Raw genomic sequence first — 26,667 nt, forward strand, 5'->3', positions numbered from 1 at the left:
GGTGCAAATTAAGCTCTCGAATTGATTCTCCGAAATTTTTGGGTTGCCGAAAAATATGGTTCACCGCCTTGATTCTGCCATGTCTTGTCTCCGCTTCTTATCTCCATGACATCGGGGATGAATCTATGACAGCGCAATGGCTTCTCATATGAGCGACAGGCTATTATGGCTATGTCTAGGTATGTACGTATGAGCTAACCTGCGCCAACCTATACTCATCTATCAGGCGTTACCTTATTCTTTGCCGTGCGCGGAATCGCTGCCGATCTCCACCAAGTAAACGAGTTGACCGAAATCAAGAACGATGACAACGATGACAAGATAATTAATGAGGGCACGGAAGATGGTATACTTCAAGCTTTTCCCCCTTGCAATGGTTTTGCTAATGACGAACATCAGCCCTCAAACTGGATACCCTGTTGAAACTCTCCAACAGCACAAGCTATGACCTCCGTTCCGCGTATGGTTGCCGACAAAACTCTAGTTTAGCAACTGACTGACATATGCAGTGCATTGCGCATAATCGCTGAACGGTCTGTAAAGGGGGATACTAAAGATTTACTACTCGAAGACCTAACCAACAAGGATTCCGAAAGACGAAACAAGGCAATATCAGCAGCGTTCTTTCTCGTCTCAAACCGAGCCCGTGCGTTTTCCGCACCACAATCCAACCCTCTATAGTGCTGATGCTTATAGTTTCACGAACGTCTCTATGTTCCCAATTAAAAGACGTATCAACATACACTGCGCTAGTTGACTGCCTTTGCAATCTGCTTGAGGAACACACCGAGATAACCTCCGACACGATATCTCCGATTTTCCCCAGAACACGCCCCCATTTCGAACTAAAAGCTATGAGGACGCTCAACATACTTCTTCAGGAGAATATTCCTGCTGCGCTAGAGGCAGGCATTATCAGCCGATGGCTTGCCAACTATCCGTTTCCATGTGCCTCGGCAGAGCCCTCTCGGCGACAGGATGTGGTGATTCTTATGAAGACATGGTGGTCCGATGACGCAGCCATGAGCAACATATTCAATACGTTATCATCACATCCAGAGGGAGCAAAACAGCTCCGGAAGTATGGCTTGATGGGTAGTATGTTGGAAGAAAATGATCATGATGAGTTAAGCGACAACGAAGGCGCGGATGGAGAAAGCGACGTGTGGATGGTGGATGGCGACGACACTGCCGGTTCAAGGCCAATTCCGGGTCGGCGGCCTCGAGAGCGCAACTCTGAAGAGCAAGCTTTAAGGAGGCGAAGACGAGAGGCCATGGTATTGAGTGACGGAAGGCGTCCGCTAGGCCGCGACGACATCATACAACTTCCGATCTCAGGGTGACTGCATTGATGCTCTTAAGAAATGTAGTTTCCATACGTTATGATACCCCTTGAGTAACAGAGTCTTGGAATATCCTTTCAAAGACCCATCCACGCTGACTTCGCAGCGTGATCCAACTTCTTCCGACTATGTTTGAGCATCCCCAGTGCCCGGAGCTCAGATAGCGCTCTATAGAACAACGCCATCGTTATTCGCTCGTCGCAATTGTCGCCTTGTTCGCTTTCAAAAACTGCGTGGAACGCAGTCCATAAGTCATGCATATTCACAAGAGCGCCGGACTCGAGGTACAGCTGGTATAGGATCGACGTGGGAGGCTGCTTGGCAGGAATTTTGCGTTCCGTGTCCTGCGACGTATACATGAGATAGTCAAACGGGGTCGCCAACGCTCGCTCTATTGCAAACCGCACCCGCGGTGCGAAGACTTCCTTGATAGGGTTTCGCATGTCAAGCAGAAACGCCTCGTGTAGCGGTAGTTCTTGTGGGTAGACCAGGGTTGTGGCAAAATATGACTTCAACAAGTTATAAAAACGGTCTATGATCCTTGTGTACTTTATGCACTCCTCTGGCAGTTCGGCTTTGCCGGTGTTGAGTTTGACGCGTTGTTTCACTATGGTTGTGGCAATGACAGAGTTTTGGCTGTCGTACTCACTGCGCAGAGGTTCCGTCCCGTCGCAGGCTTGATTGAGGGACTTTAGATCCCGCTCGATATTTTGAAAGTCGGTGAGTTTCGTTAGAGCTTTAGGCAACAAAAGGGAGAATATCTCTTCGAGTTTCTGGGAATTCAGGCGTCGAAAGGCCAACAGTATGTCGTCGAGTAAGCGCGAGCTTTGCAGCTCCCCAGATAATGCGCGGGAGGACAATTCCGAGATGCTTGACTTTTTGGGGAAATTCAAATCCTTAAGCAGCAAAGACACAAGCCCCACTGCTCCGAACATGTCATGCATTGATTGTTGTCCAGCTTTGACAAGCTGGATCATCCGCGAAAGAAAAAGCTCATCATCCTCTAACAAATGGTGCACTTGCTGAGAATGACCCGTTACCAACAGAAACTCACAATGCCTACCCAGCGTCAAAACCAAGAGTAGTACTACAAGAAGGATTGAGCAACTTACTCTCTAAAAGACGGTACATTCCGGACGGCTTCGCAAAGCCTGTCATGCTGTAGATCGGCTGGAATATCGTCTGCGAGGAGTACAGATATAGGGTTGGCGAAAAAGTGGGACATGTAAGCGTACTAGTAACGGTGTTAGCTGGAATCCGGATTGTTTACAGGAGGCCCTACCTTTACTGTTCGACAAAATGCCTCTGGAGTCTGGAAATAATCATTCGACTTCTCAAAGAGGACGCCAGTAAAATTGCACCCAAGCCAGAACTTGCCTGCTTCTGTTTGTACTCGCTCGTATATTCGATCAACGCAATTGCTGGCGCCGTGGAGTTCGAAATATTTTCCCTTGAGCAAGGAAACGCTCGATCGCGGTAATCTTCCTTCAAAGAGTTCGACTGATGTAGATATGCCGAATAAAAGTGTTAATGGTATCCTATCAAGCCATGAACTGAAAATCTTAGCTTTTATTCGTCTTGTTTAGGTTTCTTTAACTTACCTCAAAAGAAAGAAGATATCCGTAAGAATTCCGGGATCAAAGGCCTCGCTGTCCCGGAAAGCCAGGACCAGATGTTTGATATTCTTCCGATTCACATAGTCACCCAGTAGGTCGAGATCATATCCAAGGAGTCTTGGGCCCTAATGATCTCAGCTCTTAGAACTGATGCCGACATGAACAAAAAGCCAACTTACCTCTCGGTCAGTTAGGAAGCTCTGATATCCATCATTCCCTTCTGTATTGGTAATCGCAGCCCGTATAATGTTCTTCAATGTTGTCTTGAGGTTGGGCGCATCGCCAGATTCCAAAACCACTACTCCCCCTTCTCCGACAGATGTCAATTGATCGTTTAATCGAGAGAGAAGCCGAGTTAAAGATGAAACGTTTGAGCCGACGGTAACGAGTGCCGCAGGTATACAGCCAGCGTACCTAATGCGTCCGTTAGATTTGCATCGTCTGCTTCACATGCGTTGTCTTACGTGTCCCGTGACGTTGATTTAACAAATGTTGATACATTCTCAAGAACTTCGGCATCTACCTCATCCAAAATGTTCTAGGTAGTTGTTAGATCTATAAAGAGAACTTGTGGGTATCTGCACTGACCTGGATCTTCGCCTCCTGGATAGACCATAACTGCTCATATGTATGGTACCTCAATCGGACGGATTTCTCGCTCTCATCTCCGTTCAGCAGCGGCACGAATGGACAAAATTCTTCGCTCGTCTTCTTAGGTTCTTGTGTGACTTTTCGTCTTTTAAAAGGCCGTTCCCCGAGAGCTTTTCCTGCATCTGCCGGCCTGTAGATATAGACGCCCTTCGGCCTGTTAGTCGAGGTTTTTTGAGCTAGGGGCTCTGTGACGACCATACCTGGGAGTTCGAGTTGTCTTCTGAGAAGACACCAGCGTCTGCTTCCATTTCCATGATCACTATCCTTGCCTCTGCAATCGTGTTGAAAAAGGGATGATACCGCGTTCCCTGGGGGACTCTTCTGAGTGCCTGAAATCCGCGGCAGATAAGTCTAAGCCAGATCGGGAAGCTCCGCGGACTGGCCGGGGGAATTTCCTCGCTGGATCAACTCTTCTGCAGCTCAGCTACACTCGCCTGTTTTGCCTAAATACTACCCTCAGTGTCACTCACTGTCTATTTGGTTTCTCGTTGAAGCCGATGTTATAAACCCTCTCACTTCATGCTCCGCCCGGTGATTCGAGGAGCTCGGTGGTATCAACATGTGGCCCGCTCGAGCAAGGCCTCGCCTCGCTCCTTTTCACGAACATTTACGGCGATAGCGCCGCGGTCTCTTGATTATGGCGGTCCAAATGACAAAGTCAAGTTTTACGAGCAGGATAATCTATGGAGCGCGAAGAGACGGAAAATCGACCCGGAAGCGGAGGACAACGCGGAAAGGGAAGAAGTCGAGCGTGAACTTTCACGGCTGGATCGTGAGTTAGAGGCCATGAAGGAGGACCCATTTGGCCCAAACGGCGAATTTATACAAAGTCTACCGGAGGATGAAAGGGCTATTGCATTAGAAGCGTTGCGAAAACAAGAAGCGAACGATTGCAATGATGATACCATCACCCTTGATGACGTTTTCGACGAGGAGTTAGACCAGATGCTCAAAAAGGAGTTTGAAGGCCTAGCCTTGGAGGAAGAGAACTGGATGCGAAAAAAGGAAGGGAAGCCGGAGAAGGAAACTGAACGACAACCATACCAACTCGCAATCCAGGACTCGGACCATAGCAACTATATTGATAGATTTAACCGTTCTTTGGAGCGGTATGCTATCGACGAGTCTAATGAGAAAGCCAGTCACGAACTCTGGAATTGGTATCGTGGATGCAGGCAGACCGTTCCCGGGTTTGTCGATGCGATACCTCAGGAAGCTATGACGCTATTATGGTCCTCCCAGACTTCACACGCGGCTCGTATACAAGTTCTAGCTGAGGACGCCTTGTCGGCTTGCCGGTCTCTCTCTACGGGTCATATACTTGCCTACATAAAATCCTTGCATCATTTGGGCAAAACCAAAGCTGCTTTGGATCAATGGGAAATGCACCAGGCTGGGCTTAGCCAGCAGAAAGAAGACCTGGAAGCTTACTGGAAGCTTGGGGTGCAGCTTTTCAGTGCCGAAGGCAACCCACAGAGAGCTCAGGACATTGCTCTAGCATTCATTACGAATGACAGCCCTCAACATGCTCGCGTCCTGATTCCCATCATTACCGCCTGGGGACGACAGTCCGGTAAAGAAGCAGAATTTAAGTTGTGGGCTCTCTATCTGCAATTGAAAGCGATGCTTCGGCATGAGATGACTATGAAGGACTATGATCGGATCAGCATTGGTCTTTTAAAGGGTGGAAAACTCAACCTCGCCATTGCCGTGTTCAAAGATATGATGGTTACTGGCAAAGATTCGGCAAACGACTCAACGGCATTGTACACTGCAGCCCTTGGACTGGCGGGTAACCTGCAGGCGTCAGCCGTTTCCGAAAATGATGTTAACAAAGTCTCCCTTTCGACACTGACGGTTCTACCACGTCGCTACGAAAACCGATTTTTCTATGCCAGTTGGTTGAAGAAATTGATCGGAATGGGTGAAGTCGACTCCGCGGCTTCTGTGATTGAGTTGATGTATGAACGAGGCGTTAGGCCAGATCCCAAACATCTCAACGGTCTGATTGCGGGTTGGCTTCGTGAAGGGAGTGCGCCTGCTCGAGAAAAGGCCGAACAGCTAGGCTGGTCTATGATCAAACAGCGGCTAGACCGAGTCTCGCAAGCCAACGCAAATGAGTTAGCGCCCCCGGTACCCCGGCGCCAGGGTGCTCGAATCCCTCGATTTATGCAACGACCGATGCCTGCAGCTACCATTGAAACTTTCTCGATTCTACTCCTATATTACACACGGCGAGGCGAAGAGGGAGCAATCGAGCAGCTTGTCAACAGCCTCACGCGCTCTCGAATCCAGCCAAACTCTTATTTCATGAATCACCTCCTTTATGCCGAACTCCGAAAACAAGACATTGGTGCTCTTTGGACCAAATACAGAGCACTGTCTTCTAGTGTGCAGCCGGATCTCGAGACATATGCTTGTCTCTGGGACTGCGGTAAAGTTCAATATGATCGCAGCCGCACAGCTTATCTTGCCGACTTTCCAACAGCCCGTGCTCTTTACGCCGAAATGATTACCTGGTTCTCCAAACTGTCCACTCGAGGCCAAATCACGACACAGGAAAACTTTTCCAAAGATCTCTACGATCAAATCATACGGTGTTTTTGCCTTTCAAAAGACCTCCCAGGCACCCTTGTCGCTCTCTCCTCCCTCCGTTCAACCTTTGGCTTTCATCCCGATGAAGCAACCGCCCGCCTCATCATCCTGTCCATTGCGCGTCACGCCGCCGTCCCATCAGACACTCCTAAACACCGTCTCCGCCGTCTCTCCTCAACGCCGCAAAGTAAGGCAAATATTGCCTACATTCAACGCCTTGTTGAGCTCTTGAGTGATCGCAAGTCTGCGGCGCTTGAATCAAGAGGGCTTACCATCGAGTCGCTGGATCCCCAGGAAAAAGAGACACATAAGCTTGAGATCATGACTGAATTGCTGCGCATTGTCATGGGTCAGGTCAATGCTCGCACTAATCAAACGCCTGATCCTAGTCGTGTGGAAGAGCAACTCTGTTCGGTCGCAGTCGAGATGGGCGTGCCTGAGATATATCTTGGGCCGAAGTTGGGTGACGAGAACTCTGGTCTGATTTCAATGAGATAGGATTATGATTGTGATCAATTTATTCACTGTGGGTGCTAGGTTTGACTTGTAAATATGGGGGAGTTTCCGGCTGCGAACTGGCATTACTGTACGATAGCATGATGCACACCATTTGTATATTTTTATTAGATTCGTTCCTCACTGTTAGATTCTATACCATGTGTCGTAGACAGCATCATATCTTGCAGGCCCAATAGCAAATAACTATTCTTCTTCAACAACTTGGATGAGACTATGATATCATTGCTATACATCCATTCTTCAGAAATCTGCCCAGGGTGCCTTGGGAGTCTGGAAGCACGAGGTGTGGCTGCGGTAAGTACCGGGTTCGTGGCTTCGCTGTGGCTGAAATGACTTGGTACAACCTTGGAAGGCAGATTCCATTAATTGCAGTCGACTTCAAAGGGTCATGGAGGAATTTCGGAGAGCATTCAATGTGTTTTTTCGAGCACCATAATGTCAGCATTGGATGTATGTAAGCGTGTGAGACAGGATATTTTCTCCGTCCTCCCTTCGATCTGTGGGGTGGTGGAGATAAAAGCATTGAACAAGAACCTGAACCAGAGTCTAAGCAGTGGATATCTGTCAACAAAAATAATAATGTACGTACGTTGATCAACTGAACTTCTCATGGAAAGAATTTCGCATTCCACCTGTAAATGGGTCGTCAGCGCTTCAGCTGTCATTCTCAGCCTCTAGTTTGGCGCCAGCTCTTGGACTTGCAGTGTTGTAATATACCAAGGCAGCCTTGACTCCTTTCTTTTCCTCCCCCACCTTGTTTCCTTCCCCTCTGTTGTCTTTCAGCCCTGCTGTCCCTCTTTCCCTTGCTTCAGAGCCTCCTCCCACCCGTCATCATTCCTCTCCACCCCTGTTCCTTTCTTCAAACACAGCCTCCTTTGGCTTCTTATCTTTCTGCCTTGTCTCACCACAGGCTTTTTATCTTATACTGCCTTGCTTACTAGCCTCTGTGCTCGGCTTCTCGACGTCATTCTATCGACTGGACCAGAACCGTCTTGATTACTACCAAATATATCCCGACAAACACAAGTCAATGACCTAGAACTGCGCAAAATACCGGGCAACGTCGGCCGCTTGTCCTCTTATACTCCAATCCGCTGCCCCATTTCAAAGGTTGAAATCTTCCTCAGAACTACCACGTGCTCGATATGTCACTCTCTATCCTTCTCATCGGGTACAAGTGACAAGTACATAACCGGACACACCAGAGTCTGTAAGAAGGAGAGCAGCAAGTCTTGCGCTCTTCTCGTCGACCTAAAACTGGGATTTCTTTCATCGATTGAGTGAGGGAAGATGTCAGCTGCCCCGCATCAGTTCGTCCAGAGCGACTCGAACGATAGAAACCTTGACCCCGAACTCTCAAATCTGTACCTTTCTACCGCGATCGATCCTGAAGAGGCAGAGTTCCAATCAACTGCGCTCAGATTGACGCCTGTCGAGGATCGGGGGAGCGCGTGGAATAGCTCCGCGTCGCCGTTAGAGCGCTCCGTCAACAATGTCTCAACACCAGACAACCACGAGGGCTATGGTACTTCCTATTCTGAATTTCTCAGCCCAGCCGACGACTGGACAAGTGATATAAGCGGCCATGCTTCGCCTGCTGATTTAACGATACCCGGTGTTTGGCCAACCACCAACACACAAATATCGTTGCCAAATCAGTTCGATCATATACCGCCATCACCCCACGCGACCATGGACCCTTCCCAGCTCCTTACACCGAACCTTACTAACCATCCAAGCCCAGTTTCGGACGCGATGAGTGCTGGTAGTCATCGCGCTCCGCGGTCTCGTCAGCCGCTCATACCTCGCTTGATTACCACCTCTATAAACGACACTCTCAGCCCCCGGCCAATCCCTGAATCCGTCACCACGATAAGCCCAATTGTCAAAGTGGAGAGTTACTCACGAGGTGATTCACCTGTCAGAGATAGCTTCTCAACGAACCGCCGCCCGAGCCAGTCGTCCGTACATCTTTCCCCCGGGGGAGCGTCTAACGCCTCGGACGAAGATGCTACCATGGAGTTTGATAGCAACTCAGTTTCAAGGTCAGCGAACGGGGCGTGGGTTCCAAATGTGCTGACTGGTCAATCCGGCCTCGCACCGAATGCGCGAGAGGATGTATATGTCCTCAGCCCCAACGAGATAGACTCGCAACGAAAGTTGGCGGAAAGGAATGCGGATATCTACACATGGTCGGAGGCCGTTAGCGAGGCCCACAGTGAAGCTGGCGATGATTACCTGCCTTCCCAGAGAGGCCGAAGTGACCATCGTGGAAGTAGGCGAAGGGCGAAAAGCACCGGAGATCCGTCCCTCCAACAAGATTATTTCAATCTTAAATTTCATCCTAGTCGTCTTGAGGTCCCTGGGCCAGGACTTGTGCTCCAGGAGACAAGCGATTTTAGCGAGGATGGGTCAGACTCATCAGCACCCGTGAGTGTGAAGGAGGAGATGTGGACACATGAAGAATCTGAAATCACTCCTCCTGAGCCCCAGGTCACAGAAACGGGTGAGCCGCAGCCTCATCAGTTCTTGGGATCTCCTCCATGGCGCGACATTGAGCTGGATTCGGCTCCTCGAACAACACGGGACCAGCCGGTCAGCTCTACTCAAGCCATGGTTGAATATCAGAGACGTGCTCGAGAATACGATGCTTTATCCCGCGTTGCTACTTGGGGTACGCGCGATCTTGATGCCAATAGTATCAAATCCTTCCAGATGATGAATCTCAATGGAAATGGAAAAGGGAAGAAACACGAGAGGAGGAGCAGCCTCCTCAAGTACTTCCCTCAGAAAAAAGGCGGTCTCCTGAAGCGACAACGCCAAAAAACTGACATTTCTACCATTGAACCTGTTCTTGAAGGTGAAGCCCAGGACACAGAAAGCAAGCCAACCCCCCAGAGAAAAGACAGCTTTCCTCATCGACTGAGCCTGGGTCTCTCCCAAAAGTCTCCTAGTAGTTACAGCATTGGCGGTGCAGTCATGGCAACGACAAGGCAAATGGCTGCCATTGGCGGCAAGGACTCACTGAGTGTCGTATCTCCAAACTCTACATCCAAACCTTGGAACACGCTCAAGGTGCGAGGACGGAGTAGAAGTGAGGTGCCCAGAGCACCAGGGTTGTTTGAACTCATGACAAGTCACGGTGGTCCCCCGGTACCCAACATCAATTACACAACTGAGTCCACGGCTAACGCCGACGTCAATCCTGCGGGGCCCGATCAAGACGGCGAGGAAGAGGACGATGATGACAGCGATGAAAAAGGCCTTGTCATGGAATTCCCGATACCACCGAACCTACCGGTGCCAACTTTGGAAGGATTCAGAACACAGATTCTCCAGCTCAACCCACGGCTTGAACCCGCTCTGATCGATCGTTTTGCACATGAGCAGGTCCGGCGATACAAGAGATTGATCGAAATCAAACAAACACACGCTCAGGATGTTAATCGCGGGAAGTGCAAGGCCGGGAAATCCTGCTTCGCCCTAGGAGGTGATGCCAAACTTCTACCACCCCGCATCTCAGCTCAAGATGCAGATTCGCACACCCAGTTTCAGATTCTAGGTCGAGGAGAAACACAGGGGAGCCCCGAGGCTCTAGGGGAAACGACAATTGCAACAGCCCAGTTCCCGCCAGGGGTTCCGCTTCCGCCACCACAGGTCGAGCTATTGCCAGCAGAGTTTGAATGTATGGTTTGCTTTCACGTTAAGAAGTTCCAGAAGCCGTCAGATTGGACCAAGCATATTTATGAAGATGTACAACCTTTCACTTGCACGTTTCCGGACTGCACCGACCCCAAGTCATTCAAACGCAAAGCCGACTGGGTTCGCCACGAGAGCGAGCGGCATCGGCAGCTCGAGTGGTGGGAATGCTCGTTTACTGATTGTCGCCACAAATGCTACCGGAAAGACAACTTTGTGCAGCATCTCGTTCGCGAACACAAAATGCCAGAACCAAAAGTTAAAAAGTCGAAGAACAAGGAACCGCCAAAAAGGGGGCCAGCTGGTATAATCACCCCTGAGGTGCAGGAGGAGCTCAACCGTGAGCAGGAAATCAATAAACTTTGGGAGCTCGTGGAAAGCTGCCGATTTGACACAGCAAAAAGCCCTAGAGAGGAACCTTGCCGATTCTGTGGCAATGTCTGCACCAACTGGAAAAAGCTCACAGTCCATTTAGCCAAGCACATGGAGCAATTGGCCATTCCGATTCTCGGTCTTGTCGATGAGAGAGATTTCCTGCACAACATCGACACCTTCTCTAATAGTCCTTGTTCTGGCCAAATGCTGGTCAGCCAGGAAGGCAAAGAGTTCGCTCCAAGGCTAAACGCTGGGAGGATGGCTGAGGCTCTTGGGCCATCGATTAATTTCACGCAGGCACAGTATCCAGGCGGCCATGCGGGGCCATCCGAATCGCTTGCGATACCATTTAGTACGGACACATCGTACAATCCTACTACCTCGATGCCTATGGACGGTACGGTGCCCAGCCAACTGAACAGTTTTGGAGGTGTCTCGCCGTACGCGGCACATGGAGGCGTGCCTGAACCGACTGCCCTGACCGAGGAACAACCACGGCTAATAGCCATGCACCAACATCAGAACTCAGTGACCTATCCTCCGCCGTTCAATGCCAGACCTCGACTGAATGTTGCCGATAATCAGGACCTAAGGGTGCTACCGGAGTATAACAATTTTTCCATGTCCCCCACTGAAATGCAATATGATCCACAAAGCGCGTCGTACGTATCCAGCGGAGCGGATAACCACTATACATATCACGGGCCAATGGCATCGACCATGTCATACCATTCAGGCTATCAAGGCCAATAACTTCACCAATGATGAGTTTTTTTTTTTGGCCACTTTTGTACGTGATACCCAGAGGCAGATTTGGCAGATTGTGGTATGGTGTTGTATTTGACCACGATGTGCCTTTGGAAACGGGAATTGGCGTTCTGTTAAGTGTCTGAGTTGTTGCAATATCACTGTTATCATATTTCCTTTGGCATTGTTGTGTAACATGGTTGGCGTCTATATCGATCTTTATACCCTGAGACTTCCATACAGGCACGATACGACAGGTACCACTTATATTTGATGATACTTGGAAGTTTGCTGGAAGTGTACTTTAACGAATTGATGACTGATGAGGACGCAACATATTTCCTGGTACTTTTGACCAGGTTCCGCGATCGACATCTATCAAAATGTCAGTCGGCTGTTCGGTCTACCCCAAAAGACTCCTTACAGGAACAGTCACGCAGACTCAAAGGTCCTACACCGTATATACCCCAAAGGGACAGCCATTTTGACAGTCCTGTCTCCTCACATGGAGCAGCGAATGAGAATTTTTCATATCCGCGGATGCCTCACTTTCTGCAGGTCAACAGCACTAATCATGCACTCACTCGGCCTATTCTCGTCCGATGGTTGCTCAAAGTACAGTCTAGTCCTGTCATCGCTGCTCCTGAGGGGGGCACAATACCCCAATGCTTTGTCTTTGCATCCTTTGCCTGAATGCTTTTGCTCGCATCCCTTTGCTTTTTCCCTGCCGGCCACAATCGCTTACCCTTCAACATTTATCCCATCCTTTCTTTCCTTTTTTTTTTTTCACGCACACGACAATTATCACCAAGCTAAGCCAAACAGATGATAGTCTCAATAATTGAAGAATTTTGAAAGCCGATCGCTCTGCCGCTGTCTTCTACTCCCGAGTGTTGTGAATCCCAAGTCTTAGTATTTGATTCGATCCTATATGATTTTCCGCCGTTCGATCTTCACAATATCTCTGCCTTCGAACTCATCCTTATTGCATTTTTCGCTCGGGCGCCAGCGGTAGCACAGGTAACTGCATTGAGCCCCTGCTTGAGTCAAGTTTATTTGTTATTCTGGTCGCACCGATTGCCGCTATGAGTGTAAGTACCCGCTCAGTGTTTCCCCGGAATTGCCCTGCCTCCCCCTTCTCCGCTCTATGACATCGAACAAACATTCTAATCCGAGTGATTATTATGATCCAACCGCAGCTAATACTTATAGGGGCAAAAGCATGCTTGGGGCGACTCCATTCTTCAGGGTATCAGTGCAACGCCTACGGGCGAGCTGTCTCCCATCGAACCCACCGCCGACCTTAGCCCTGGCGGTTCAACTTTGGGCTATCAACTTGCGGCAGCCCCCGTACTCCTCTCCCAGCATCATGGCCCTCTCTTTACTCAGTGGCTGCCACCTCTCCAACAGTCGGCATCGCCCAGCCCGCAGCCTCTTGATCATTCCCAATACTCGTCGGCGCGATTTCTAAATGACCAGGACTCTTGGACACCGCTTCGAATAACAGGTGTGCCTGCCAATGTGACATTTTCCACGCGGCCGCTGGGGGTAGTCCAAGAGACGGGCGAGTTCGATCGTAGGTGCTCTGCTGAGCAATACAGCGAATCCTCTGAGACTGGGAGTCAGTATAATGGTTTACACTCCTCTGACTCCGGGTATAGCACGCGCAGCTGCGCTACCCAATCAATCTCTACCTCGAATGTTGTGGATTCTGCTTACAGTCCACACCTTGACCCGCAGGATTACGATGGAGACGAGAAGATGGCGCTGTTAGACATCAGTTCAGCCCAGCTATGCGAGCCTCCGGGAATTTCTGGACAATTACAAACACCCTCTTCAATTATCAATGAAGTGGTCAGATGCAATTACCCGAAATGCCCATGGACGGGCAAGTGTCCGTCTGACAAAAGGTAAACCATAGACCTATCTGCTTATTGATGTGCCTCCTTTGTTAACGTGCCCAGAAAACATGAAGCCCGACATAAGAAGCTGTTCAAGTGCGATTTGCCGAATTGTACGCGAAAGGAGGGGTTCGGTACTATCAATGACCTTGCACGGCACAAGAAATGCGTTCACAAGAAGGAGCCGGAACGCGGACCCAAGATTTTATACATGTGTTTCGGGCGAAACTGCCCACGGAGCAATAAGAAATGGCCGCGCCTGGATAACTTCCGCCAACATCTTGCTCGTATGCATAATACTGAGGATGGTGAAGAATTGCTGGAGAGGTGAGACTATACATGCCTGGTGTAATGAGTCTTTTTTTGGCATCTGACATGCTTCCCAGGTCACGCGAATGGTATGAAAGAGTAAGGTCAGAGAATACTGTATCAACCCTTGTGGACAAAGTGCCGGCGGGAGCAAAGTCACAACCTGTCCAGAGCATAACCGAACCGAAGACCTTGATACGTGCTGCCGACTGCGATTCCCAGGATCCGCTTGTCGCAATTCGTTCGGCCATTCGGGCTGCGGATTCCGACATGTTAATGCTGAATCCAACCAGAGAGCACGATATGTTTCACGCCACTGACATCCAGTCACAGTCAATGGAGCTCTCGGCACTTACAGCACTGGAACTTGAGCCAGCATTGGCGCACAGCATGCGTAACCCTTCCAAATGTGCCAACTCACGGCATGACAAAATGGACAATATGATATCCGAAGCAGCGGTAAGCGTGATCAATGCTATGACGAAAATGATTCACAATCACCGGCGAAGGCGAGGCTGTATGGGGGAAGACGATATAGCCGAAGATAGCGAGCTATCCGACAGGAACCGAGATATTCTGCAGAAGATCCTGGTCGCCGCGTCGGAGCTTCTGTCGGAAACCCCAGGGACAAGAGATGGCATATCACATGAATAGCCATACGGCTGCAAGATTACATCTGGGCGAGACAGGCAGATAGCGACAATGAACAGTTTCAACATTTCTGTTTAAAGTCGACTTTGTATGTTACCTGATGTCTTGCTTAGAGGTGCAGCATGCGCTCGCATACTCAACCATCAACGTTTCACCAAAATTGAGGGGATGCAGACTTAGGTCTGTCAGGACCAGCTGGGCTAAAACGAAAAGCTGAGCTTCCGATGTGGCTTTTGCCGTGTCATTTTCCACGATCTAGGGAAGCGTTTCAATTACATCAATTTCGCGCATCAAGACCGGCTTCTTCTTTCAGGCCATGAGCATGTGACAAGCAGGAATTATATATCAGAGCGTTATACACGGGACAAAACAGATGAACTTGAAGGTGGGGATGAGCATAAAATAACAGGCAACAGCCTCGTCGAATCTGAGTATAGCAGTCCACCATAATGAAAGGTTTGTTATGGTGACGCCTCAATGGATATAAACGGTGTGGGTGAAGCTATCTGGTTAGAATTCGAGACATGTTTATGATGGGGAAAGACTTCCAGGGCACTTCAGCTTATCTTTGCTGCTTCCAGATGCGTTTACGACTCTTTGCGTGCTCAGTATTATACTATATATATATTTACTCGTAGGGCGGGAAACATCAATTTAAGACAACATGATTTCTAGGACATGGACCAATAGGTATATTTTCTTTAAACAGTAAGCACATGCGTATACAGAGATAGAGTACATTTTTCAGCTTCAAGCCTAAACTGACTGGGCTCACTTCTTCCCCACCCCCGTCAATTCTCTCGCCTCCTTCTCCAAGGCAGCTAGTTGCTCTAGCATAAATCATGAGTAGAGAGACCCACAAGCCAGATACCAGAGACTAAGACGTACGATTCTTACCAACCTTGACCTCCTCCATGTCCAACTTCACCCAGGTCCAGTAGATGACTTGATACGTGAAGACGGCCCCTAGAAAGACTTTTGCGAAAGGGCTGGCGAAGGCTTTGTAGCGGGACATCTGGTATAAGAAGTTTGCCAAATGCACTCTATGGAAGATTGATATGAACTAGGCGGAGACTTACTCCCTCTTTGTAGGCGCTTGGCTCGGGTTGCTGAGGTGGAGGATGAGGCGGCATACCGGTGTTTGGCCGGGCAGGGGTAGTCGCGAGGTTTCTGCGGAGAAGAGGCCGATAGAAGCTGGAATTAAAACGTGGCGGCATTTTGGATATTGATTTCCGGTATACCAAATTCAAATTATTATGTCTGCTTCCATACAGCGATTTTATACAAATCAAATGTTTCGTAGTGATGTTCAGCGGCGTGGCTGAGTCAGCGGTCACATGATATCAAGAGCTGGGCCCCGGGTCGCATAGACGGGGTTCAAGAACAAGCGGGGAGGAAGCGAAGTCAAAAGGCGATAAGCTTCGATGCAGGGCGGAGGCGCTGGCCCCCAAAAAACTGGCTGCGTGTTTGTTCTTTTTCATCACTCTTTACTCTTCTTTTGACCGCAGCCAAAATGAGTCAACAGAGCCGGAAAGACCTGTTGAAAGTCGACAATCTGACTCAAATCAATATTCATGGCTTATTCATGATATTTTACAGTTCTAAAAAGCATGGAGATGCGGTGTTTACGGTGGGTTCTGATGTGCTGAGTTTGCGGTGATCTCGGATGGATCTCAGTCCAGGCTGGAATCGTGTTTGTGTCCACTGGTCGGAAGGTGAGAGGCGGTGGGGACGGCGCCTTTCAGCCTTAAGGCTCAGGCACAAACTGGGCTCTAGCCGCGCCGCTAAGCCTGATAGGTATCTAGTCGTGGCTCAGCCGGTGGCTAGTGCAGCAAGACCCGAGCGATTCCAGCCTCAAGACTCGCAGTGCGAGAGATTGAGAGCGTGACAAAGAGGGCGTGTGAAAAGTGACCATCTCCTCGCCCCGGTCAAATCATCTTGACTGATGACAATTCGTTGCCGCTGTGGGTTTTCGCTGAGTAGGTATGCGTGCTCATTGCGTTCATTGATTCTGGCTCCCATCAATCCTGATTTTTGATGCGCTGACACCCATCGAGACCAAGACGAGTGATCCTCTCTTAGCTTAGGCTACCGGCGAGACAACCATAGTACCGCCTGTTTACGACGCGTTTCAACGTTGACTCTTTCTTCTCCTTTCTATTGCTCTTCGAATTCGCTTTTGATTCGCGGTCGGCTGGCCTCACTTTCGAGTATTGTTGGTGGTTACTTGAAGAATCCTTTTGTTTGAACATCGCTCTTTTACTTTTGAGGCCGCCCTGCGCATTCACTGCCTTGTGCGCAAGCTACTGCACTGGTCTAGCTACGATATATCGGCCATCACCTCATTACGTCTGAACTCCCGCCCGGTCACCTTCACCGGCCCTCCTTCATGATAGTACATCGCTGGTGAAACACTGGGTGTGAAGAACACTTGAGATCTGATCTCGTCCTACTTAGTGAGTTCCTGAGTCCGCAGCAGACTCAACCCTTGTCAAGGGTCGTCATTACGCCTTGGTCTCTTATTGTTTGGTCGCCTTGCGATTTTACCCCCACTGCGTATCCCCGCGTCCATTTACTTACCGATGGCTATCAACAGAGCTGGGTCATTAACCATGGCCCGCATCAAACGACCAATTGACGAAATCGAACGCGCGAATAAATCTGACTCAGATGATGATGACTACAGCGACCACCCCGTTCGTAATAGTCGACGTTCAGTGTCAAAGTCCAAATCGAAAAAAAAGTCCCGTCCCGCGAAGAAGAAGGCGCGTCGCGATTCCGAGTCCGATGTCATCTCCGACGACGACGAAATCAGCGAACTCGAGGATTATGGACATGAGAGTTCACCTGAAGAGTCTGATGCTGATGCCCCAAGGAATGCTCGAGGTATCGTCGCGCGAAGGGCTGCCGCCAATAGACCGACCTATGATGAGGGCTCGGAGAGTATAGAGGACGAGGAAGAAGAAGACGTTATGCCATCCCCTAGCAAGGTGGTGAAGCTGAAAATAAAGCGACAGCCAGCCCAGGATAACCTCACAGGCTATCGGCGTATGACTCGACGAACTCGTGATAAGTCCGAAGATATATTGGCATTGACTAGCTCCGGACGCCATGTTCAGACTATAGAGAGGGGCACGCATAGTCCCGAAGCAGAGCGGGGTCGACGGTCATCACGCGGGTCGAAGCGCGCTCCCGAAACTGAGGCGGTGGTCGAAGCCGACGAGGAAGACGAAAAAATGGAGGATCCAGAGGTCATCGAAGAGACGTTAACCGACATCAAGACTTCACAGCTGGAGATCCAGGAGAGTGCTCCGAATTCCTTCAGGGACGATGGTGGACAAGACGCACCTGCCGAGGATGAAGGCTTTGTGCCGGAATCCGAGAACGGGGATGGCAATGCGAAAGGAGACGACGAAGACGATGACGACGAGGGTCCAACCGCAAGGCGACGAAGTAGACCAAACCGCAGCCAAAATACCGAAGAAGCTACACAGGTGGACGAAGAAGAAACTGGGCTCCGCCGCTCTAGCCGGAAGAAACCAAAGTCTTCGCAGCGAAAGAATGACGATGAAAGTGATTTTGAGCCCGAGGAAGAAGACACCCACGACGAGGATGAATTATCACAGTCTGGAAAATCTCAAGGTTCCCCGCGCAAAGGAAGCCAAGCTCAGGATGATGATTATGAAAGCTCAACTGGCCGACGCCCGGGCCTCCGTAAGAGGGCTTCTCGGTCACGTGGGGAGTCCGAGGCCGTTGACATCGCAGAGGAGCTGGCTGAAGAACTTCATGACCTAAGAGGGAGCCGCCCGCGTCGCCGAGTACAGCAAGAAATTGTTTATGAGAAGCCCAGGCGCAGCCGCAAGGATGTTGATTACCGCATTATTCGCCCCGATCTAGTCCTGCCGATAGAGGAGGCCGAGAATGAAGTTAACGAATCCCCTTCGCGCCGTGGCCGTGGTGGAGGTGGCAACACCTGGCAGCGATCGCTGTTCCCGACCTATGGGCCCTTTGGAGGCGGCGGGCCGTCTGCAATTCTCGGACCTCCAGGAGCACACGCTGCTACCGGAGGAGTTGATAGTGACAGTAGCGACGACGAAGGGATGCAGCATCCCAAAGGGTCAATATCAGGGCCAGCCGGCGGCGCTCTGCCCCTTCCCGGCGTCTTCGCGCCCCAAACGCACAGTGCCGATGTAGCGCAAGGTCACTCTGGCACACCAGCGAACCTTGGTCGTGTCAAAGACAAGCAGGCATTGGCCGATGCAGATCCGCTGGGCGTTGACATGAACGTCAACTTTGATAGTGTAGGAGGATTGCAAGGCCATATCGACCAGTTGAAGGAGATGGTGTCTCTGCCGCTTCTGTACCCAGAGATTTTCCAGCGGTTCCACATCGTGCCCCCTCGTGGTGTTCTATTCCATGGACCTCCGGGAACGGGTAAGACCTTGCTAGCTAGGGCTCTGGCAAACAGCGTCAGCTCTGAAGGCCGCAAAGTCACCTTCTATATGAGAAAGGGTGCTGATGCGCTGAGCAAATGGGTGGGAGAGGCTGAAAGGCAACTTCGTCTTCTATTTGAAGAGGCGCGCAAAAACCAGCCAAGTATCATCTTCTTCGACGAGATTGATGGTAAGCTCTGATTTCTAAATGACTATGTATGGATGCTGATATTATTTAGGACTGGCACCTGTCCGATCAAGTAAGCAGGAGCAAATCCACGCATCGATTGTCTCTACTCTTCTGGCGTTGATGGATGGTATGGATGGCCGTGGCCAAGTCATTGTTATTGGTGCCACGAATCGCCCCGACTCTATTGACCCTGCTCTTCGTCGCCCGGGCCGTTTCGACCGCGAATTCTACTTCCCTCTGCCCAACACCGAAGGCCGCCGTGCTATCCTAGACATCCACACTAAAGGCTGGGACCCGCCACTGCAAGATGCCATTAAGGATGAGCTTGCCGAGATCACCAAAGGCTATGGAGGTGCAGATTTGCGAGCTCTTTGTACGGAAGCTGCACTGAATGCGGTTCAGAGGAGATATCCTCAGATCTACAAGTCTGACAAGAAGCTCTTGATTGACCCGAGGACGATTGAGGTTGCGCCGAAGGATTTCATGCTTGCAATCAAGAAAATGGTCCCTTCGTCCGAGAGGTCTACATCATCCGGTGCTACACAATTGCCCCAGCCAGTTGAACCATTATTACGTCAGCCCTTGGTCGAACTCAAGAGTATACTTTCAGAAATTCTTCCACAGCGCAAGAGACTCACTGCTCTGGAAGAGGCGCAATATGAGGAGTTGGGAGAGTCGTCCAGGGGATTTCAACGCGAGCAAATGCAGCAGGAATTCGAGAGATCTCGAGTTTTCAGACCCAGGTTATTACTACGGGGCTCTCTGGGTATGGGTCAGCAATACCTGGCAGGCGCTCTTTTGCATCACTTTGAAGGTCTTCATGTTCAATCATTCGATCTTCCGACATTACTTAGCGATTCAACCCGGTCTTCTGAAGCGGCAGTCATTCAGCTCTTCGCTGAAGTCAAACGCCATAAGCCCAGTGTCATCTACATTCCAGGCCTCCATAACTGGATTGCAACCGTTGGCCCGACCGTGATATCTACCTTCATGGGACTTTTACGGTCGATACCCCCTACCGATCCTGTTCTGCTGCTTGGAATCATGGAGACTACTTCCGAAGAGATTGACGCCGCGCTATTAAGCAATTTATTTGGCTACTCCAAGAAAAACATCTTCGAGCTCACAGCGCCAGGTAGCGAGGCGCGGTATGAATATTTCTCCAAAGTGATTGAACTTATTAAAGCTTCGCCTTCTCATCTCCCCGATCCTGACAACAGGAAGAAGAGACAGCTTGAAGAGTTGGAGGTGGCGCCGCCGCCACCACCGCCGGAAAAGACTCCGCTTTCGAAGGAACAGCAGAAAGCTCAGAAGAAGAAAGATTATCAAACACTGAACCTCTTGAAGATCCGGATCCAGCCGATTATGGATCAACTCAAGAAGTACAAGCGATTCAGGACGGGTGTCATTGATGAATCCCAGATCCGGTACCTGTGGGAAGAGGACGATCCTAATGTTGTTACGAGTGACCTCCCCATCGAGCAGCGCACAACGTTCCGACCCTTTGAAAAGGCGCATGACAAGCATGGGGTTCTAGGTCTTCGAGAGACCGTTTCTGGCAAATTCTTTTACAACTTGGAGATTGTGACCATTGAAAAACGACTCTCCAACGGATACTACAAGCGACCTAAGGACTTCTTGGCGGATATCAAACGGCTAGCCAAGGATGCGCGGCAGCTTAATGATCAGGAACGCTTGCTCCGTGCGAATGAACTTCTTTCCAACGTTGAGGTGGATATTGCTACCATCGAACAGGCGGAGCCGGCACTCGTGGCTGAGTGTGAGAATGTATACCTCCGGGAGCTGGAGCGGGAAAAAGTCGCGCTAGAGAAGGCGAGGAAGGCCCGAGAGGAGGAAGATGCCATTGCTTCTCGTGCCATAAATAACAAAATTCCTCATGGAAACACAGATTCCGACCCGTCCAGTGGCCCCGTGGTGCTTGGAGCTTCGTTTCCAGATCTTGCTCCTCACATACCTGGGCGGCCTGTCACGCCTACACGGCGGTCGGCTGTCAGCTTTATGACGAACGGCTATCATCGGGGTGATGGGTCGGATTTGAATGATTCGAATCCGACCAACGGCTCGCATGATATCAACCCTGATGGCGATGGTGATACTTATATGACCAACTCTGACCAGTCCACTGGTAAGGATACCCAGACAAGCTCGTTCGGGCCGTCTGCACAGCCTAAACCGGCCTATTCCATGACGGCTCCCTCTCAGCAGGTGAGGCGGGAGTCGGGGCTTTCGAGCTTCTCGCAGAGAGGACCCATGACTCCCATGGCTCCGGGATCGCAACCGGCAGACTACACCAACGAAGCCTCCACCACGCAAACAACATCCGACAAGAAGTCATCAGAACAGTCTTCCCACCCACAACACTACACCCAAAGTCCTATTGTCACCCACGGCACGCGGCACGATTACCCCGACCTTAGCCTGTATCCTGATCGTGTCTCGCAAGAGGAACACCTTCCTGACACCCAACAAGGGGATAGCAGCCAGCCGTCTCCTCCCCAGCCACACGAATCCCAGGATGTGCGCGTTGAATTTCAGTCACAACCTAAATCGCAGCCCCCCGTGCCCCTTTTCGACGCCGCTTCTAGACAGCCAACCGCTCTGCAGGCCCTCCTTAATGACGAGGACGAGTCGCCAAAATTGATCATCAACCATGAATACGTACAGAAGCTACATAAGGAGATGACACAGCGCACGAGCGGTTGTTCTGTCGAACAGCTTGAGCAGATCAATACGGCGCTAATGGATGTCCTCTGGCATACCCGCAGTGACTGGAACCGCAGTAAAGTGGCCGGTGGGATACAACGCGCTTTCAACGATGTCCTCGAGGACATGCAGACCGTGCAGGATATTGGACCGATCAGCCAGAAGACGCAGGAACAGCTCCGCACGGGTTATTAGACTCTCCTTTCATCCCATTTACCGTACCCACTACATACATACATACCTACAACCTCCCTTCCTTAAACTTTGCACACATTTGGTTAACTCTGGCAGCAGCAAGCATGGATTAGTGTAATGAGATCAATGGCGGATATACAGAATTGTTTCTCCCCCCCTTTTTTTTTTTTCCCCGTCTTCATGCCATCATTCGTATCGTCCTCATCGTTTCTTCTTATACCTACATCTGTTTCTGTCTTCAGGTTGTTCTTGGTGCCGCGTCAGCATGCCCAGAGGGATGGACTGCTTTGTTCCGCTTCTATCTTCGCATGGATCTACCTGTATTATTGAAAACTGAATCTAAAACTTTAGATATCCGTGACCGTGTTCTACTTCCCATACTCCGTAGCTGTGACTGGTAGCCCTATCGACCCACTGCAGGTGTGCAGATTAATCAGCCGGCTCCGCTCTCTTGGCTTCGGCGTTGAGATCAAGCCCGAGCACCGACTGATGATCTAATACTCGCCCATGCACCGTAGAGTCCTCCGATGCATTACAAAATGTCTCGAAACATCGATTGCGAGACGTTATGGCTGCGATTTTCGCACCTCCTGAGTTTATATTAGATGTGAATGTCCCACAGAAAGCCTACAATCCACTTCTGTTATAGGTACATCGCATCTCTTTATCTACAATACTGAGGACCTCATATCGGACACTCAATCCACACGATGAACGCAATACTAGTTACCGGTGCCACAGGCAAGCAAGGAGGCTCGCTGATTAGAAACCTCGTCGCCAAAAAGGCCCCATTCGAGATCCTTGCCGTCACCCGCAACTCGCAATCGCCGTCGGCCCAGCGTCTCGCCCAGTTATCATCGAACATCAAACTGGTCGAAGGGAATCTCGATAACCCAGCGGCAATCTTTCAGAACGCCCAGAAAGCCACGAAGAACTCTGTTTGGGGTGTCTTCAGTGTGCAGGTACTTAGCGCACCATACACGTCTACTCAGTTTTTGGAACATGCGGCTGACAGAAACACAAGCAGGTCGCCATTGGCAATGAAGCCCTAGAAGAGACCCAAGGCAAGGCGTTGATTGACGAGTCTCTGAAGCAGAAAGTCAAATACTTCGTGCAGACGTCAGTCGATCGGGGTGGCGAGGCGAAGTCGCCCACCAACCCAACGCGCGTTCCACACTTCATCCACAAGCATAACATCGAGCGTCACCTGATGGACAAGACCAGTGCCAAAGATAGTGAGATGCAGTGGTTGATTCTGCGTCCGGTAGCGTTCTTTGAGAATCTCGTCCCGGGCTTCTTCGGCAAGGTCTTTGCGACTTGTTTTAAGATGACGCTGAAAGGAGCACCGTTGCAGCTGGTGGCGACGAGCGACATTGGATTCTTTGCTGCAGAGGGGTTCCTACACCCCGAGCAGTACGCGGGTCGGGGACTTTCAATTGCTGGCGATGAGTTGACCTATGACCAGTTTGTGAAGGTGTTTGAGAGCAAGACTGGGCAGAAGATTCCGTCGACATTTCGGCCGCTTTGCTCACTCTTTATGGCTATGATGAAGGACATGGGGTATATGTTCCAGTGGTTCCATGATGAAGGGTACAGGGCGGATATCGCTGAGCTGAAGAAAATCCACCCTGGTCTGAAAGATTTTGAGGCGTGGTTGGAGACGGAAAGTGAGTTCATGAAGCGGTGATTTATTTTGTATAATAACATAATTATTAAGTTACCCGTCCACCCAGGTTGCCCGCCCACCGCGTATTCCATATAAAATTAAGATATTTGAAACCTTTATATTTCAAGAACTATAATAGCTATAACAATATAACCTATATTATTAAATAATGCTTTTTAGATAATATATAGTATATAAGTCTTAATATTTAAATATTAATAATTATTATTTTATCTTTAAAAATAAATAAATTACAAAAGTTACTGCTGTATTTTTAGTAATAAATTAAATATAAGGTAATTAATAGTTTAAACTTAATATTTTTCTTAAGTTTAAGTATTTTAAAGAATTTATATTATATCTTTAATAAAATCTTATTTTTCTATATTTTTAGCTATTATTGTTGTTGAGTTATAAGAAATCAAAAATTATAGTTTTATATGGGTTACAGGGTGGGCGGATAACCAATGGTGGGCGGATCACCTAATAAACACGTTAATTGTGCCACGGATTGATTAATCAGCACTTCTGGTGCACCTTTATTAAGGTTTCCTCGTACATAAACCTTACTTTGCTTCATGTACAACTGTGCGTGATGATGAATATTCGAGTATGAACCTTACCGGACGAATCCAGCATTCAATCAACAAGGAAGCCGAAGCCTCAAGACGCAGCTGCACTCGATGCAACCAGAAAAAGCTCGGCTGCGACAAGAACCACCCCTGCGGTCGCTGCCTGAAAGTCGGGGTTGAATGCCTCTACCCGGGAAACAAGCGAGCACCACGGAAGTTGAGACGTCCTCCAATATCTCAGATTGTTGCTCACCTTGGGGAGCTGCAGGAGGAGGTCGAGCGGTTACGACGGTCAGTTTCTGGCGTACCCCCGACCGAGCCTGCTAGACATTCGCCTCAACTTGATCATGGAATTGATCGCCAAAGTAGTATCAAGAAGCCAGAAACTACAAGAGGTAGACTGATGGTCAGTGGTGGAAAGATTTGGTATGTGGCCGATGAGGCGTCGGTTGTCCTTGGGGATAAGGTGCGTTTCCCATTGCCTCCTTGTCGGGTGTTCAGTGGTTGATTGTGCTGTTAGATTCAAGAGCTACGTGAGCTATGTGATGGATACTCTGACGAGGAGAGTATGGCGCATACCCATAGCCCGTCTATGGAACAAATGGCTCTAGGAGCAACGAAAAATCTTGATCAAACCGAGAGCCCCAGTGTAGATGAAAACCGGTATCTACAGCCACCACGAATCCAGAATCTATGGCGGATCTACCAGGAAAGCGTGGCGCCCATGATCGCCATTATACATATTCCGTCAATCAGTGCCAAGTTGGACGAAATGTGTGCAAAACCCGAGTCAGACCTCGAGCCTGGGTATAGAGCATTGGTCTTAGCAATTGGTTTCGCAGCTGCGGTGAGCATGACGGCGCAGCAGTGCCTGTCTGTCCTCGACGAGGACCATGATGCCTGCATCCACGAGTACCGGATTGTCGTGGAGCAGGCCCTGGTAGAGGCCAACCTGATCAACACCACGGACATACATGTCCTACAAGCTGCAGTCTTGTTTCTGCTATGTCTGCGCCGCCATGCTGACTTGCAGCTCATATGGGCTCAATCTGCAGTTGTGGTTCGTGTTGCGCAGCGCCAGGGACTGCATCGTGATGGTCAGCAGCTGGGACTCACTCCATTCGAAACTGAGATACGCCGCCGCTTGTGGTGGCACATTTGCATTCTCGACATGCTATGTTCGGAAGACCAGGGGACCGACACGCAGATATGGCCAGGGATTTTTGACACTAAGCCTCCGACAAACATTGATTGTAACGACCTGGCACCAAATATGCCGTCTCTGCCGCCCCCACATCAGGGTCATACCGATATCACATTATGCGTCATTCAGTGCGAGATTATGCCTGTTTTGCATTGGTTTGGCAAGTATGTAGGCCACAAATCACAGCAGACATCCTCTTCTGAGAGAGAGGAGCTCCTCTCGCACCTTGCGAATCGTCTAGAAACCGAATACCTGTGTAATCTCGACCTCGACATTCCAATCCAGTGGCTGACGGCCGTCATTGTGCGCCTCACGCTCTCCAAGGCTTGGTTAGTACATCGCATCAGCACGTCAAAAGCGCAGCAAGGTCCCGACACCGCAGCAGCAAACGATGAAATCTTCACCATGGCCATCGAGATTGTCAAGTTTGCAATGTTGCTTGAGAGCAACGAAACCACGACGCAGTGGGCTTGGCTTGCTGGTACCTACAAGCAACGGCACGTCGTGGCGCTCATCCTTTCCGAGCTCTGCGAGCGGCAGATTACACCAGAGACGGACTATGCATGGGGCGTTGTCACCCAGTTATATGACCAGTGGCTACGTGACGGTACGCCGAGCAATGCGATGCTGCAAGAGCCCTTGAAGCGTCTGATCGAGCGCGCGGCTCGTTCGCGTGATACAAAGACCTCTTGAGATGGGGACTCGACTGTAAGGTGTACCCCATGGCGTGCCTCACCCCGTTCGCCCTTGATGAAGTGTTTCCGTTATCCACAACGCGCTATAGTTGTGGTTAGTCCTATCAATTAGGGCTACACATCTTGGTTTTTATATATAAACTGAGCATTAGACATGCAGAACGTTGACAGAGGAGGCACGTTGCATTTTCCACGCCGGAGCCCAATACGTCGGTGGCACGTTTCTATACCTCGGTACGGATGAGTACTAACTCATCACCCTTGGCGACTGTGCCGAAACCCAGAGCTCTGCATCGAGGCCTCTGCTGCTGCTCCCATATAGCGATAGTCAGCAACTTTTGCTCTGAAGGCTTACCAGGCAGATAGGCAGCTGAGCTGGCATGATTAGTTAGACCTTGGATTTAGAATCATGTCAAGGAGTACACAGGTAGAGAGAGCTGAAGCAGAAGGTTCGTGACGTACCTATATTTGTCGGATGCTGAGATAGAAGCCCTTCTACTGTATGAGCTCAAGATTGCCCCCTATGAATAAAAGATCCAGGGCCTATAGATAGGTGAAGTGGTTGACTGCCCTGTAGTGACT

The 26,667-nt window shown here is 49.9% G+C and overlaps 9 protein-coding genes across 9 annotated transcripts; 7 read left to right on the forward strand and 2 right to left on the reverse strand.

Moving 5' to 3' along the window:
* Positions 1-136: 136 nt before the first annotated feature.
* BDW74DRAFT_180619 (uncharacterized protein) lies at positions 137-1,343 on the forward strand (the record flags this gene model as incomplete). Its single annotated transcript, XM_073729788.1, has 5 exons — positions 137-179; positions 227-346; positions 400-460; positions 510-646; positions 697-1,343. 5 exons carry the CDS (start codon positions 137-139, stop codon positions 1,341-1,343), a joined length of 1,008 nt encoding a protein of 335 aa, XP_073581240.1.
* A 77-nt stretch (positions 1,344-1,420) lies between these two features.
* BDW74DRAFT_169435 (putative origin recognition complex subunit 3) lies at positions 1,421-3,864 on the reverse strand (the record flags this gene model as incomplete). The annotated part of the gene is made up of 8 exons (XM_073726990.1): positions 1,421-2,402; positions 2,456-2,577; positions 2,626-2,896; positions 2,945-3,084; positions 3,139-3,373; positions 3,424-3,497; positions 3,548-3,757; positions 3,811-3,864. 8 exons carry the CDS (start codon positions 3,862-3,864, stop codon positions 1,421-1,423), a joined length of 2,088 nt encoding a protein of 695 aa, XP_073581241.1.
* Positions 3,865-4,059: 195 nt separating this feature from the next.
* BDW74DRAFT_157942 (pentatricopeptide repeat protein) lies at positions 4,060-6,820 on the forward strand. Its single transcript, XM_073725223.1, has one exon. It carries the CDS (start codon positions 4,130-4,132, stop codon positions 6,701-6,703), a length of 2,574 nt encoding a protein of 857 aa, XP_073581242.1. The 5' UTR covers positions 4,060-4,129; the 3' UTR covers positions 6,704-6,820.
* Positions 6,821-7,346: 526 nt separating this feature from the next.
* BDW74DRAFT_60077 (putative C2H2 finger domain protein) lies at positions 7,347-11,685 on the forward strand. The gene has a single exon (XM_073733259.1). It carries the CDS (start codon positions 8,015-8,017, stop codon positions 11,549-11,551), a length of 3,537 nt encoding a protein of 1,178 aa, XP_073581243.1. The 5' UTR covers positions 7,347-8,014; the 3' UTR covers positions 11,552-11,685.
* Positions 11,686-12,321: 636 nt separating this feature from the next.
* BDW74DRAFT_157947 (putative C2H2 finger domain protein) lies at positions 12,322-15,083 on the forward strand. Its single transcript, XM_073725224.1, has 4 exons — positions 12,322-12,636; positions 12,767-13,455; positions 13,510-13,773; positions 13,833-15,083. Exons 1-4 carry the CDS (start codon positions 12,631-12,633, stop codon positions 14,407-14,409), a joined length of 1,536 nt encoding a protein of 511 aa, XP_073581244.1. The 5' UTR covers positions 12,322-12,630; the 3' UTR covers positions 14,410-15,083.
* BDW74DRAFT_157954 (uncharacterized protein) lies at positions 15,082-15,872 on the reverse strand. The gene is made up of 3 exons (XM_073725225.1): positions 15,486-15,872; positions 15,295-15,421; positions 15,082-15,236 (listed from the first exon to the last, which is right to left on the reverse strand). The coding sequence occupies exons 1-3, from the start codon at positions 15,621-15,623 to the stop codon at positions 15,178-15,180; spliced, it is 324 nt and encodes a 107-aa protein (XP_073581245.1). The 5' UTR covers positions 15,624-15,872; the 3' UTR covers positions 15,082-15,177.
* Positions 15,873-16,318: 446 nt separating this feature from the next.
* BDW74DRAFT_157955 (chromatin segregase YTA7) lies at positions 16,319-22,309 on the forward strand. The gene is made up of 4 exons (XM_073725226.1): positions 16,319-16,389; positions 16,464-16,862; positions 17,003-19,029; positions 19,079-22,309. Exons 3-4 carry the CDS (start codon positions 17,019-17,021, stop codon positions 21,946-21,948), a joined length of 4,881 nt encoding a protein of 1,626 aa, XP_073581246.1. The 5' UTR covers positions 16,319-16,389; positions 16,464-16,862; positions 17,003-17,018; the 3' UTR covers positions 21,949-22,309.
* Positions 22,310-22,322: 13 nt separating this feature from the next.
* On the forward strand, positions 22,323-23,704 carry BDW74DRAFT_157958 (nucleoside-diphosphate-sugar epimerase family protein). The gene is made up of 2 exons (XM_073725227.1): positions 22,323-22,910; positions 22,976-23,704. Exons 1-2 carry the CDS (start codon positions 22,659-22,661, stop codon positions 23,633-23,635), a joined length of 912 nt encoding a protein of 303 aa, XP_073581247.1. The 5' UTR covers positions 22,323-22,658; the 3' UTR covers positions 23,636-23,704.
* A 489-nt stretch (positions 23,705-24,193) lies between these two features.
* BDW74DRAFT_157961 (uncharacterized protein) lies at positions 24,194-26,654 on the forward strand. Its single transcript, XM_073725229.1, has 3 exons — positions 24,194-24,652; positions 24,707-26,463; positions 26,551-26,654. The coding sequence occupies exons 1-2, from the start codon at positions 24,227-24,229 to the stop codon at positions 26,081-26,083; spliced, it is 1,803 nt and encodes a 600-aa protein (XP_073581248.1). The 5' UTR covers positions 24,194-24,226; the 3' UTR covers positions 26,084-26,463; positions 26,551-26,654.
* The last annotated feature ends 13 nt before the right edge of the window (positions 26,655-26,667 follow it).

Source organism: Aspergillus multicolor (genome assembly GCF_047715735.1).
Source record: "Aspergillus multicolor strain CBS 133.54 unplaced genomic scaffold BDW74scaffold_23, whole genome shotgun sequence".
Lineage (NCBI taxonomy): Eukaryota > Fungi > Ascomycota > Eurotiomycetes > Eurotiales > Aspergillaceae > Aspergillus > Aspergillus multicolor.

Bases quoted from the DNA above. Each gene is read 5' to 3' on its own strand.
- BDW74DRAFT_157942 (XM_073725223.1), top strand. From the start codon at position 4,130: ATGCTCCGCCCGGTGATTCGAGGAGCTCGGTGGTATCAACATGTGGCC.
- BDW74DRAFT_157955 (XM_073725226.1), top strand. From the start codon at position 17,019: ATGGCCCGCATCAAACGACCAATTGACGAAATCGAACGCGCGAATAAA. The intron at 19,030-19,078 runs GTAAGCTCTGAT...GATATTATTTAG, and splicing joins CTTCTTCGACGAGATTGATG to GACTGGCACCTGTCCGATCA.
- BDW74DRAFT_157961 (XM_073725229.1), top strand. From the start codon at position 24,227: ATGAACCTTACCGGACGAATCCAGCATTCAATCAACAAGGAAGCCGAA. The intron at 24,653-24,706 runs GTGCGTTTCCCA...TTGTGCTGTTAG, and splicing joins CGGTTGTCCTTGGGGATAAG to ATTCAAGAGCTACGTGAGCT.
- BDW74DRAFT_157958 (XM_073725227.1), top strand. From the start codon at position 22,659: ATGAACGCAATACTAGTTACCGGTGCCACAGGCAAGCAAGGAGGCTCG. The intron at 22,911-22,975 runs GTACTTAGCGCA...AAACACAAGCAG, and splicing joins GGGGTGTCTTCAGTGTGCAG to GTCGCCATTGGCAATGAAGC.
- BDW74DRAFT_157947 (XM_073725224.1), top strand. The intron at 13,456-13,509 runs GTAAACCATAGA...TAACGTGCCCAG, and splicing joins AAGTGTCCGTCTGACAAAAG to AAAACATGAAGCCCGACATA. The intron at 13,774-13,832 runs GTGAGACTATAC...CATGCTTCCCAG, and splicing joins GGTGAAGAATTGCTGGAGAG to GTCACGCGAATGGTATGAAA.
- BDW74DRAFT_157954 (XM_073725225.1), bottom strand. From the start codon at position 15,623: ATGCCGCCACGTTTTAATTCCAGCTTCTATCGGCCTCTTCTCCGCAGA. The intron at 15,422-15,485 runs GTAAGTCTCCGC...TTCTTATACCAG, and splicing joins CAAGCGCCTACAAAGAGGGA to ATGTCCCGCTACAAAGCCTT. The intron at 15,237-15,294 runs GTACGTCTTAGT...GATTTATGCTAG, and splicing joins GGTCAAGGTTGGTAAGAATC to AGCAACTAGCTGCCTTGGAG.
- BDW74DRAFT_60077 (XM_073733259.1), top strand. From the start codon at position 8,015: ATGTCAGCTGCCCCGCATCAGTTCGTCCAGAGCGACTCGAACGATAGA.